Source organism: Rhinatrema bivittatum, chromosome 10 (genome assembly GCF_901001135.1).
Source record: "Rhinatrema bivittatum chromosome 10, aRhiBiv1.1, whole genome shotgun sequence".
Taxonomy (NCBI): Eukaryota; Metazoa; Chordata; class Amphibia; order Gymnophiona; family Rhinatrematidae; genus Rhinatrema; species Rhinatrema bivittatum.
Window position 1 is genome coordinate 24,518,703 of NC_042624.1, and position 13,192 is coordinate 24,531,894.

At 49.8% G+C, this 13,192-nt stretch overlaps 1 protein-coding gene across 1 annotated transcript in view; it reads right to left on the minus strand.

Annotated features, from left to right (window-relative positions):
• Positions 1–13,192, minus strand: part of RNF2 (ring finger protein 2) — a 197,853-nt gene that overhangs the window by 40,214 nt on the left and 144,447 nt on the right. Inside the window, exon 2 of the mRNA XM_029617550.1 lies at positions 4,479–4,520. Within this exon, the coding sequence (XP_029473410.1) occupies positions 4,479–4,491 (13 nt within the window). The 5' untranslated portion in view covers positions 4,492–4,520. The remainder of the gene's footprint in view (positions 1–4,478; positions 4,521–13,192) is intronic.

Below are 13,192 nucleotides of genomic sequence, written 5' to 3' on the forward strand. Positions count from 1 at the left end.
TTGGTGACCAACAGTATCAAAGGCAGCCAAAAGATTTAGGAGGACAAGAAGGGTGTTGCCATCTTGGCCTAAATATAGATGGTGATGGCCAAGAGGACAGATTCCATACCATGGCCTTGCAGGATGTTGTATTCTTCTAGGAAGTCCAGGAGTTGGAGGTATACCTCTTTTTCCACTATCTTGGACAAGAAGAGACGGCTACAGACTGGATGATAGTTGCGGATTATTTCTGGAACAGAGCTAGGCTTCTTTAGGATAGGTTTGACGATTGTTTTTTCAAGTGAGCAAGGTAAGGAATCTTGGGTTAAGATTGCATTTATTATATTGGTTATCCAGGGGGTTAATGTGTGCAATTTTGGTTGCCCCATCTCAAAAAAAGACATAGAGGAACCAGAAAAGGTAGAGTGAAGGGTGACCAAAATGATAAAGGGATGTAGCAGTTCCTCTAAGGACAGGCTAAACAGCTGAGAGATCTTCAGCTTGGAGAAGAGCTGGCTGAGGAAGATATGAAAGAGGTCTATAAAATCATGAATTGAGTGGAACGGGTAAACAATTATTTATCCTTATTTATATTTCAATAGTACTCGGACTAAGGGGCACTGCATGAAGCTAATAGGTAGCAGATTTACAACAAATCAGAGAGAGAGCATTTTTTTCACTCATCGTATAATTAAACTGTGAAATTTGTTACTAGAGGATGTGGTAAAAGCCGTTAGCATAACTGGGTTTAAAAAGTTCCTGGAGGAAGAGTATATATGTCAAAATATGATGGTCTTCAAAAACGAATTCATTTTTCTTAATTCAGCAAAGACGTCTCTACTAAGTAAAGACAGAGAAGTATTTCATTGTTTGGAAAAGCCACTGCTTATCCTGGTTATGAGAAGAACGACTGATCTATTCTTTGGAATTCTGCTGGGAACTTGTGACCTGGATTGTCCACCGTTGGAGTCAGAATGCTGGGCTTCATCCATTATTGCATTTCTTAGAGGTAGAGAGAAACAAGAGCATGGAAACATTTGCATACCAGCATGAGGAGCGTGAAAATTGCACCTTGCTTAAGTGGGACCCAACGGATACTGGTAAGAAGTGGAACTATGGACAGCAAAATAGCAGAGCACAGCTACTCTGCTCCAGTCCTTGAAGAGCTGCAAACAGGTACCATTGTTAGGATAAGCAAAATGAACATTCATGAGATACCCATGCAAATGTTTAAGATATGGCTTCATTTGTTTAGCTTTGTTAATCGTCATTACCTTGAAACTCAATGCCATTTATGTCCCTTCCGGACTGTAGTTTTGCACCCCTGCCACGGACGGGATTTTAGAGCAGCTGAAGAAGGGAGAGATCAGACTGACGGACCAAGGCGAATGTAGTTACTGTAATCTAACTCAAGAAAGGATCTGAGTGTGGAGGAGGGCCCAGCAGAAAAAGGGGTGGAGCTTGTTTATATTCAGATGAGATGCAGAGCAGATATATGGGTAACATGAAGCCTGAATCAAAGACTTTTTGCCAAGAGGACGGGGAAACCTTAGTGAAGGCAAGGAAGAAGGGAAGTTTGGTTGTTGAAGAGTTGAGGAGGAGACGACGAGTGTGCATCTAGGAGCAAACAGCAGATAACGAGGGGGAAAAAAAGCTGAAATGCATCATTAGGGGAGGGAGAAAGAAAAAGAAACGGTTTGAGCGCTGGCTGCAGGGTGGGGACAGAAGGCTCGCACTAACTGAAAAGATAACGGGAGACTCTTGGACACAGAACCGAGCAGAAGTGCTGACTCGATAACCCCATGTCCTACCTCCTCAAAGGGTGCGCAACGTTCATGAGCCTCGCTACCACTCGATGCCAAACAGCACACGTTGGGGCGATTAACAAAAACAAAAGCTGAATTGTAGGGACAAATTCTCTCTACTCAGTCACTTCACTCATGATTCTTGCTTCAAAACACCCTATGCAATTAGACATTTGCTTCTTTCATCTTTATGTTATGCCAGGGGTTTAGAGGGATACAAAGCAGTACAACTAAGAGTCCAGAAGCAGAGCACGGTTATTATTTATTATTAAGCATTATGCACATTGGGGTTGCTTTTAATATTTACAATAACCAATCCCAGTAAAGTGGCCCATTTCTTCACCCTTGTGATTCTGTCAAAGTACAGGGCAATGTTTACAGTATCAACATCCAGCGGTTTGCCAATGGGATGCTGTGTCTACCCTCACTGCCGCTCCAGTCCAGACAGTCCCCTCGCCCCTGCATTGATGAACAGTAGTAATGTCCATAACCTCCGCTGCTCTCCACTGGACTACAAATCCCAGAATGCCTGAGACCAGGAAGTGAAAATCCAGAGAATGGCTCGAGCTACCTCCACTGGCTGGCGATTAGTAGGGAGGCGCAGTCACTGCTCACACGCGCAGCGGAAGGCGCGCCAGTAACACGTAAACACGCTAAGAGTGGAAGGACAAAGCTTTCGACAGCAAAGACATCACAGGGGCTGGTGGAGCTTCCCAGACTGACTGAGGCACAAGTATTGGAGGACAAAAGCCCAAACTGTCAACTTGGGCCTCAATAAACCTGTTGTTCTGTAAAGGATACCGGCAGCCTTGTCACTGCCACGGCCACCCCTCTAGAGTGTAATGCAGGACACGTTTCTCTAATAAAAAGCAGTCCTAAAGCATAGAGGGCGAGAAAAATGCCCAGCAGTCCCTCCTCGACCGCAGCCGGACCTGCTCGTGCCCGCCCAGCTGAGGGTGCCGGAAAGGGCCGGGGCAGTAGGAGGGATGGCAGGACCCAGGACTGTGGGCCGTCTTCTCCGCTCTGGGCAGGCTCAGCGTGGTAACTGCCCGTGTCGGGAACGGGAGGCGTTCGTGTGCCTGTCACGGCTGCGTCAGGCTGACCCAGGACTGTGGTCCGTCTTCTCCGCTCTGGGCAGGCTCAGCGTGGTAACTGCCCGTGTCGGGAACGGGAGGCGTTCGTGTGCCTGTCACGGCTGCGTCAGGCTGACCCAGGACTGTGGTCCGTCTTCTCCGCTCTGGGCAGGCTCAGCGTGGTAACTGCCCGTGTCGGGAACGGGAGGCGTTCGTGTGCCTGTCACGGCTGCGTCAGGCTGACCCAGGACTGTGGTCCATCTTCTCCGCTCTGGGCAGGCTCAGCGTGGTAACTGCCCGTGTCGGGAACGGGAGGCGTTCGTGTGCCTGTCACGGCTGCGTCAGGCTGACCCAGGACTGTGGGCCGTCTTCTCCGCTCTGGGCAGGCTCAGCGTGGTAACTGCCCGTGTCGGGAACGGGAGGCGTTCGTGTGCCTGTCACTGCTGCGTCATCAGGCTGGGCCGGGCTGCGGGCACACCCAGCACGGGGGAAGCTGCTGCTCCGACCCTGGCACTGCCAAACTTTTATTCCTGCTTCCTACCCAGCAACTTTCTCCAGTGCCTTTGGGCTTCAAGGTCAAGCAGAGTCTAACCCTACTGAGGCTTAAGGCAGCGTAAGGCAATGTTTGTAACTATCCCAGGGATCTCCCCCTCCATGCAGCTCCGTCATTACAGGAGGGGTCCCCTGGCAGAGTGGCAGGGATCCCACGACCCGGCACGCGGCTCTCCTAGCCAGCCAGCAGGTGTCGCTGTTGTGAAACGGGGTGAGAGACCTCTTGCTCCCGGCCAGGGACCAGGGCACTGTCTAGGAGCAGCTCCAGCACCGCGCACAGCGAGTCGCTGGCCTGAAGCGGAAACGTTCTGGGGCGGCAGCAAGTGCCCACACCCCACTGGGCACGGGCATCAGTTTTGTGATTTACCGGCTGGAAAATAACCCCCGCGGTTTAGCGAGGTGCCAGCGGAGTTCCAACCCCCGCCTCAGCCAGCAGGAGGATGAGCTCCAGCAGCTGCGCAATAGGGAGCTGTGAGTGAGAGGCGTGGGACGGGGAGAGGAGGAGGGATGAGAGGGAAGGGGATAAGGTGGAAGGGGAGAGGAGGAGGAAAAGGGTGGAGAGCAAGGCTATGGGCACGGGGGGGGGGTGTAAGCGGGCGGGAGAGTGCGACACACAGACCCCCCCCCCCCACTATTACTCCTACATCCCTAGGGGGCAGGTGGTAGGGTCTGCAGGGGTGTGGCAGGGCTGCCAGCTTCCTGGAAATATCATCACGGACCTTGACCCCTGCCCACCCCCTCCCGCAGCAGTTTAAATCGCCAAAGGGGCCAAGGTCCAAGAGAATCCCACTGTGAGCAATACTGCAAGGGCAGGGGAGGGAGCTGCATCTCTGGCCTCCAGCGGCAGACACGAGACCCCCACAGCTCAGTGAAGTCGCTGGGATGCGGGCGTGCAGTGGCACTGCAAACGCTATTTTCTCTGGGGCTTGCACAGCAGGATGAGACCCGTCCTGCTGCCTGTGGAGATCAGAGGGGGTTTCCACACTGCCCCCTCTCCCCCACGATCTTCCGGACCCGGCTCGGCTGCATTCACCCACCAGAAAGAGTTTAAAACATGAGCACTACACACCTGCAGACAGCATTTCAGCCCCAGTCAAAGCGCTTCTTTAATCTATAATTAAAACAAAAGGTTAAAGCTACAAGTGATTACCAGGACATCTGATGCTTTCATTTGCTGCCCAGTGGATCTGATGTGTTTTTCAGGCACAAATTCACTGTGCAAACTTCTTTTGCTCAATTTGGTGAATACTGTGGTCTACCACATTTTTTTTGTAGTGAACAAGATCTGACTCCAGGACTTTGAGGCCACTGGCGGCCGCCACCACCACACGGCGACCACTCAGACATATTTCATTCCAAGGCTTTAAGCTCGTTCCCAAAAATCTGAGCTCCTAAATTTCGGCACCTGAATTAGCCTACATTACTGACTGAAAATCCACCTTAGGCTCCTTCATGCTCCCGGGTTACGTGCCCCAGTGCTGCCAGCGCCACGTTACTCCTCCTCTAGCCCCGCCCCCTTCATGACATCATAGGCTGGAAGAGTTTAACTCTCCCCCCCCCCCGTTGATGCTGGACGGCCTTATTAATCCAGCTTTGCTGTTCCTGTGTAACTCTGACTCCTGATGCCAAGCTCTTTCACGTTCTACCTCTGCAGGTTTCTATTGTTACCTGAGGCGCTATCTGTTTGCTGTTAATGTACCCCTAGCCCTAACCCTTGGTGACACCGAGGGCGGGAAGAGATGAACTCTCTCCTGCTGACGCCAGTGGCGCCGCGCGTGCATTCGGTGCACACAGAAAGGTGTGTGAATTTGTGGATGATTGTAGGATCCCATAGTACTGTGATGTACTTTCCCTATACTTACGGGTGAGGATTGTGGGACCGTGGCCTAGCTAACTGCACAATTATTACCTTATGTTTGCATTCATGGCTATATTTTAAATTTGGAGGGAATTTTGCCATGACATTTGGAGCCAAGGGGCCTGCCCCTCTGTGTGCCCCTTTGTGTGCCCCTAAGGTCTGTGTGCCCCTTTGTGTGCCCCTAAAGCCTGTGGCCTTGGCATGGGGGAGGGGGTCCTGCTTTCTTGTATAAGAATACTTATTAGAAAATGTGCACTGCACTTTATGGATCAGAAGTAACTTTGCCACTACAGTTGGAAGTTACCTGAGCCCTGTTCCCAATCCTCCAGCAGCAGCGTGCACGTGAGCCCTGCCCACCACGGGTGACATCAGCGAGCTTTGGCACTGTTGAGATCTTAAGGCACAGGCCGCAGGCCTCCACTGGCCCTTTGTGGGCCATGATTTGTCATTGGATAGACATTATTAGTAGGAATCTGTATTTTTATTATCAGTCTGTAGCAAGTGTTCGTACTGTTCCTATTTTTCTTGGTCATGGTAGGAATGGTAAACCATTATGGGGAAAAAAGATCAATCTCATAATGGTCATGTGGTGTACCTACTAGGCTGTCTATTGACGAGACAAAAGTATAAGAAGTTATCACTGGCAAATTGAAACACAAGGGGGCCGATGTAATACGGTGCGCCGAAGCTGCCGCGGGTTTGTGCGCGCCCGTACATGCGTTTCCCGTGAAAAAGCCCTATATGGGGATGTAATAAGGGTTTTGTGCGTGGGGAAAAAAGCGTGTACGAACACGCCGACAGACCCGTGCTTTTTCCTGCGCGAATGCATGCAAAGGAGGTGATTAGTTAATCAGAGGCAACGCAGGGAGCCGCGCTAATGCTAGTGCGGGTTTTTTAATGTGGGACTTTTACCGCCACAGTCAGGGAACACCGACTTGGGGGGGCCTATATCTGTGTCTTGAGCGTCCTGAAAACCACCTAGCTGGGCGCCTATCTCAGCGTCCGAGAGGTCAGCTTAGCTAGGCGCCTTTCTGGACGCCCAATTGTATAGATTCACGACCAACTAAGTGCCTAGCTCAGTGCCTGAACAGTAACAATTGCTAGGCACCTTTCTGGACACCAGAGAATCCATATTCCCTCCCGACTGAGTGCCTATGTCGGCCCCAGAGCATCCAGATTGCTACCCAACTGAGCACCTATCTCGCTGCTATACCAGTGGTGAATTAGCATCCATGAAAATATTTGCCCTGTTTTCTGCAGCACAGTTATTGGAAATATTAAAAATACTTTCCAGGGTCATACTTCCACTTAATAGGGAGACCCGTTCGCTCGCTCACTTTTATGTGCGGAGTATCGGAGCGGGTTTTAAGTGCGGATGCGGCTGCTTATTACATAGGCCCTTACCACTCTTAGGTACGTGGATTTCTGCGCGGATTTCCGCGCGCAAATCACTTGCATAATTTATGATTTTTACATCCCGCGGAAGCAGAAGCTTAGGCCGAGCGTGGTGATCGAAACCTGCACTCATAACTAGCGCCTGTCTTGCCGCGGGTCTCATTACATCGGCCCCGAGATCTGCAGAGAAAAAAGGAAGCGGAAATATCAAAATTGTTTCTGCAGTTAGATTTAAATGTTTCGTTTATTAGTGAATCATGCTTGGCTGAGACTGATGTGCTCTTGGTCCGTTAGGTTATTCTTATGAAGGGGGGTTGGGGGTGAAGAAAAGGAGGGTAGTGGTGTATTAGTTATTTTTGAGAGAGGTTTTCCAGCAGTAAAATTGGATTTTAACACTGATGCCATTTTTGCTGGGTTGCTAATACACATTGGTGGGTTTTTTTGTTTGGTTTACTTACCACGGACTCAGAAGGCGTCTAACATTAATTTTGTGGTGGATGCTATTGCATTGTTTAAGCATCAGAGGTTAGCTATGTGTGGTTTTAATTTACAGATCAATGCACATGCTCCAGTACAGATAGATTATTTCCACTATGATAGCATTAGGTCTAATGCCGTTAATTCAGAAGGCTAACCATCGTTCAGATAGTGTATGAAGCATCTGAGAGCACAGTGAACATGAGTTCTTATCAGATGTAAGAGACTGATTTATACCTTGGTGGGATCAGCTTTTACTGTTGTTTGCGATGAAGCAAACAGGTGCAGAATTCGGTAAGCCCTTCGATGGGTTTAGAAGCTTTTAAGGATAGATAGGGAAATGACTAAAAATACTGATTTTATAATCAGTTAAAGAGGCTGTTGGTTGGTGGAATCACACTTTTCCAAAATTTATATTGCAGTGTGGCTCAGGGAAGACTGCGTGCAAACTATGCTCCTTGATAAGATGAGAGTTTGTTTATAATGAGGAAAAAAACTACACAGAACGGAGAGAAAACGGTGAGACCAAATTTGGTGAGTTTAAAAAGATTTACTCGTCTGCCTTAACCTCTTATAGGACATCACTGATGGATGCTAAATAAAAGTATATTTTTCTACTAAAATCATTAATTGTTTAATGTGGTGAATGGTTTTTCAAACAAACCAGAGAGAAAATTCAGATTTTAAAAGTTTGATTATCCACACAGATAAATGATAGTGTGATGTGCCTACTGTTTGGTCTATTTTTAGGATGATGTCAAAAGGACGCCTTTATGGTGTTTTATTGAAGATTAGAATATTGAACTGTACAACTGATAATTCTCCGCTTCAGATACTTAAAAAGGCACTGGACTTATTTTCTTAGCAAATCGTTCAAACTGCCAATCTCTGGTTGACTGAGGGTGTGGTACAGAGATTATTAAAGCAAGCTGTGATTAAGCCAGTGCAGAAAGGTTTTCTAAGGTCTCTTTAATTCCTGGCCTACTTCTAATTTGGGAACGATGGGAAAGCGATTAGAAAAATGGCTATTAATACAATAAGATAATTTTTTGGAGGAACTTCTTATTTCAGACGAGGGTCAGTTTGGGTTCCGGTGTAATCATGGGTCAGAAACACACTTATTGTCACTTTCTGACGATGTTCATCAAAGCTTAGGTTCAAACAAATTTGGGATTTTGGGTTTAGCTTGATGTATCGTCTGCCTTTGGATACTATCTGTCATTCTTTGCTTCTTGTGCTTTTTATTTAACACCGTTAGGTGTAGTGATGGCATCATTGGGTTTAATATACAGAACCTATGCTGCTGATGTTCAGTTTTTTTTATTCCTTGCAGTTCTGATGGGAAGTTTCCACTTGATGATAAAATTGAGCGCTGGCTTGTAGATAGTAATTTACTATTAGATCACGATAAGACTTCTCTACTTTGGCTGGGCATAGAGGATGGCCAGAAACTTTGATATCTATCAGTGCAATTCCAGCATTTTGTTTAAAGGATGAGGGCATGGTGGTCGATTCCAAAATAAACTTTAAAGTCATGTTAGAAATGTGGCAATACATGTGTTTTTTTTCCAAGCTGCGGTTCGTACACCCGTTTTCAACTAGTGGCCCAAGCAATGGTGCTGAGTACAGTGGCTTATTGCAATTCATTGTAGATGGGATTACCAAGGTATTTACTGCAGGTACTGCAAATAGTGCGAAATGCGGCGGTTAGGATGGTGCATGGGTTACCCAGGGTTACTTAAAACCTTTTTATAAGGGAATTGCTGCGGAGTTACTTATTTATTTAATAGCTGTTACACGCCCTTCCATAGTTCAGGGCGGGGTGCAGAGAAAACATACATTAAAAAAAATCATAAAACAAGACCTGGAGCTTGACAGGTAGCCAGACAAAACAAAGTCATCAAACGTTTCACGGCTTGCCTTGGCGAGGTGGCGTCGGAGACAGGGCTGAAGAGTTAAGCAGCAAGCGGGTTTAGAGGGGAAGGTCGAGTCTCGCTTATTCACGTTGTGGTTTTTTGTTTTTTTACTATTTTGTACTGGCATTGTATTTTATTTATTTTAAAATGTTATGCATGTAAAATTTGTAACCGCCTAGATTGATGATAGGCAGTATAGAAAAAAAGAGAGAGAAAAAAGTAAATAAATAAGATGCCAATCTGAAAAAAAATAGGTTTGGAGAGCTCTAGTAAAGGACTTAAGCTTAAACTGGGGCCTAGTGCTCAAGGGTCCCAGTTTAAGGACTTTATACGTTGCTGCACAAAGCAATTTTGGCTGATTCTCGTTGCCTGGTCTTTTCCTGCCCGTCCTGACTCAGAGTTTGTGGATGGCAGCATCCACTGATGGATTTCACTTGCAGATGAGTACGTCTAAGGCCTTTTCAGTCCCGGGCCTTAGTCGGTGGAATGGAATAAGGATAAGGATTAGATGAAATGTAGTCAGACAGTAAAGGCTGACCTGTGCTTGCAGGCACATTCAGGCTGATGCTGTGTAAGCCACCGTGGCCGTTACAGTGCATGGTGAGGAAATAGGAAAAGAAAACCAAATGCTATGATCTTTGCATGTCTGCCTCTCTGCAGATATTGTTAGGGTATGTTTATATATATTTTTTATGTATGTATGTTGTAACCCACAGTGGACAGTGTTTTTGCATTTGCGGAAAAACAAGATTTTAAAGCAAATTTAAAAAAATGTGCTGCCAAGCCTCTTTTTCCCCACCCGTGCAGTCGCCCACATTTTAGGATGCTTTTGAAACCAGGAGCCCAGCGCATTTTCAGAAGGGGCAATTTAAAAGGCTAACGCCAAAGGCTAGGCCCCCTTTAAAATGAATCTCTTCCCTTTTTCTGAATGCATCTTTGAGATGCAAAGTTGAAAGGATCTAATAGCAGCGGTGCTGGGACAGATTTTGGGGCAGCGGAGGAGGGCAGGGGCAGGACAGGGGCAGAAGGGATGCTCCCCAAGTGGCCCAATCTCGGTGGGGTGGGCTGGACGGCCCATTTTGGTCTTTGTCCTCATTTACTGTGCTTCTTGCACGTTCTGGCCCCTTCCGCTACCTCAGCTGGAAGCACTACAGGGCTCATGCCAGGGTTTGCTCTCCTGCTCAGGGCCGTGCTGGACACTGGGCCATATTAATTCATCTCACACCACCTTTGCATTTACTACCGGTACCCAAAGCCTAATGGGGAAATAAATGCAACTAGCTCCTTACACTACAGTGATAGGAAGAGGCATGGAGGGTGGGGAGGAGGAGGAGAATTCCCCCCACCCTGGCGTCACTCAGGACAACCTTTTCCCATTTCTTGCCTTGCTAGGTGGAGTTCCCCCATGGTTAACGATCCAGGTCTGTCCCGCCTTCCCTTGGCGTTTCCGTTTCCAGTGATCTCAAAGTCCTGATGTAAACAGAGTCTGAATGTGCACCCACACCATTTATTCCTAGCAACGAATTAAGAAAAAAATCTCTTTCCCCAGAGCAGAACAGGCAGGGAGCTGCCGCATCTTAGCAAACGGAGGGGGAGATTTGTTTCTTAATCTGCGATCTGAAATATTCTCCCAGTCCAGGAGATGAGAGGATGAAAATGGTGAAACTCAACTGTTTGCAAGATAAGACAGAGGAAACAATAACAAAACCATAGACAGTTGCCAACTGGTATCGTCTGTTTCCACCAACTCTAACCCAGAGCAAGGCAAAACGGTAGCAAAAACCCCAATGTTTTCTCAAATGCAACCTGGATGACTCGGGGGGGGGGGGGGTAATTTACTGGGGATTAGCTGCTGATCATGAATCACAGGCGCACAACTTGTCCGGATCGTAACAGTGACCCCCCCCCCCCCCCCAACTATCTCTGATGAACCACCCCTCGCTCACTCCTGCAGCCCGTGAATCCTTTCCCTCCATCCTGCACGCACCCCCCTGTCACAGCTGCCCTCCCTCCCCCTCCCCACTGCATTTTGCCTGCCCTGAAGCCCAGATCTGGCCGTGACCCCCACTCTCCCGCCGGCTGCAGACGGGAAGAAGCGAGCATCACCTGACAGCTGCCCCGACCTGGCAGGACCGGGAGGGCACCGGAAGCGGCACTTTCTGGCTCCGGAGGGCCGTGCACATCCCGGGGCACTCACCCCCCGCTCCTGACAGCGATCAGCCCCGGGAGCAGATACAAAGGCGCCGCCGGCCCGGAGCAGGAGGAGAGCGGGCACCGGGAGGGGGATCCCGGGGAAGCGCGAGCCCCCCGCCATCCCCTGCCGAACAAAAGCGTCCCCGGGCTCATTCTTATTCCCAGGTCACGAGCTTCGCGCAGGAGGCCCCCAGCACTCACCGGTGGTGCGGGCGGGCACAGCTCCGGGCCTCCTGGGCTCCAGGGCAGCGGCGAGCAGCGCCAATATGGCGAGAGGAAGCTCCGCAATGCAGCTCGGGAAGATGCAGCGCCGGGGGAGGAGGCAGAGAGCCACACCACAGAGAGACAGGGGAGGACGGCAGCACTGCCACACACACACAGCTGCACACTGCCACACAACCGAGAGAACACGGGGAGGACGGCAGCACTGCACACACACTGCAGAACCACACACACACTGCCACGCGCGCACTGCCAGAGCCACACACACAGCTACACAACTGCCAAGCCACACACACAGCTACACTGCCACACACACACTGCCAGAGCCACACACCGAGAGACACGGGAGGACGGCAGCACTGCCACACACACTGCCAGAACCACACACACACACTGCTGCACACTGACACACACACTGCCAGAACCACACACACAGCCGCACACTGCTACACACTGCCACCGCGCACTGCCAGAGCCACACACCAGCTACACACTGCCACACACACACTGCCAGAGCCACACACCGAGAGACACGGGAGGAAGGCAGCACTGCCACACACACTGCCAGAACCACACACACACACTGCTGCACACTGACACACACACTGCCGGAGCCACACACACACTGCTGCACCTGACACACACACTGCCGCACCCTGACACACACTGCCAGAGCCACACACACACTGCCAGAGCCACACACCGAGAGACACGGGAGGACGGCAGCACTGCCACACACACTGCCAGAGCCACACACAGTCTCAGGGCTACACACTGCCAGAGCCACACACAGTCTCAGGGCTGCATACTGCCAGAACCACATACATACACTGCCACACACACAGTCTCAGGGTTACACACTGCCAGAGCCACATACATGCACTGCCACACACACACAGTCTCAGGGCTACACACTGCCAGAGCCACACACACACACTCACACACACACACGGCTGCACACACTGCCACACACACTGCCAGAGCCACACACACCAGTCTCAGGGCTACACACTGCCAGAGCCACACACACACAGTCTCAGGGCTGCATACTGCCAGAACCACATACATACACTGCCACACACACCAGTCTCAGGACTATACACTGCCACACACACTGCCACAGCCACACACACACACAGTCTCAGGGCTACACACTGCCAGAGCCACACACATCCACTGCCAACACACAGTCTCAGGGCTACACACTGCCAGAGCACACACACACACAGTCTCAGGGCTGCATACTGCCAGAACCACATACATACACTGCCACACACACACAGTCTCAGGACTATACACTGCCACTCACACAGTCTCAGGGCTACACACTGCCAGAGCCACACACACACACTGCCACACACACAGTCTCAGGGCTGCATACTGCCAGAACCACATACATACACTGCCACACACACAGTCTCAGGACTATACACTGCCACACACACTGCCAGAGCCACACACACTGCCAGAGCCACACACACACACACAGTCTCAGGGCTACACACTGCCAGAGCCACACACATCCACTGCCACACACACAGTCTCAGGGCTACACACTGCCAGAGCCACACACAGTCTCAGGGCTGCATACTGCCAGAACCACATACATACACTGCCACACACACAGTCTCAGGGTTACACACTGCCAGAGCCACATACATGCACTGCCACACACACACAGTCTCAGGGCTACACACTGCCAGAGCCACATACATGCACTGC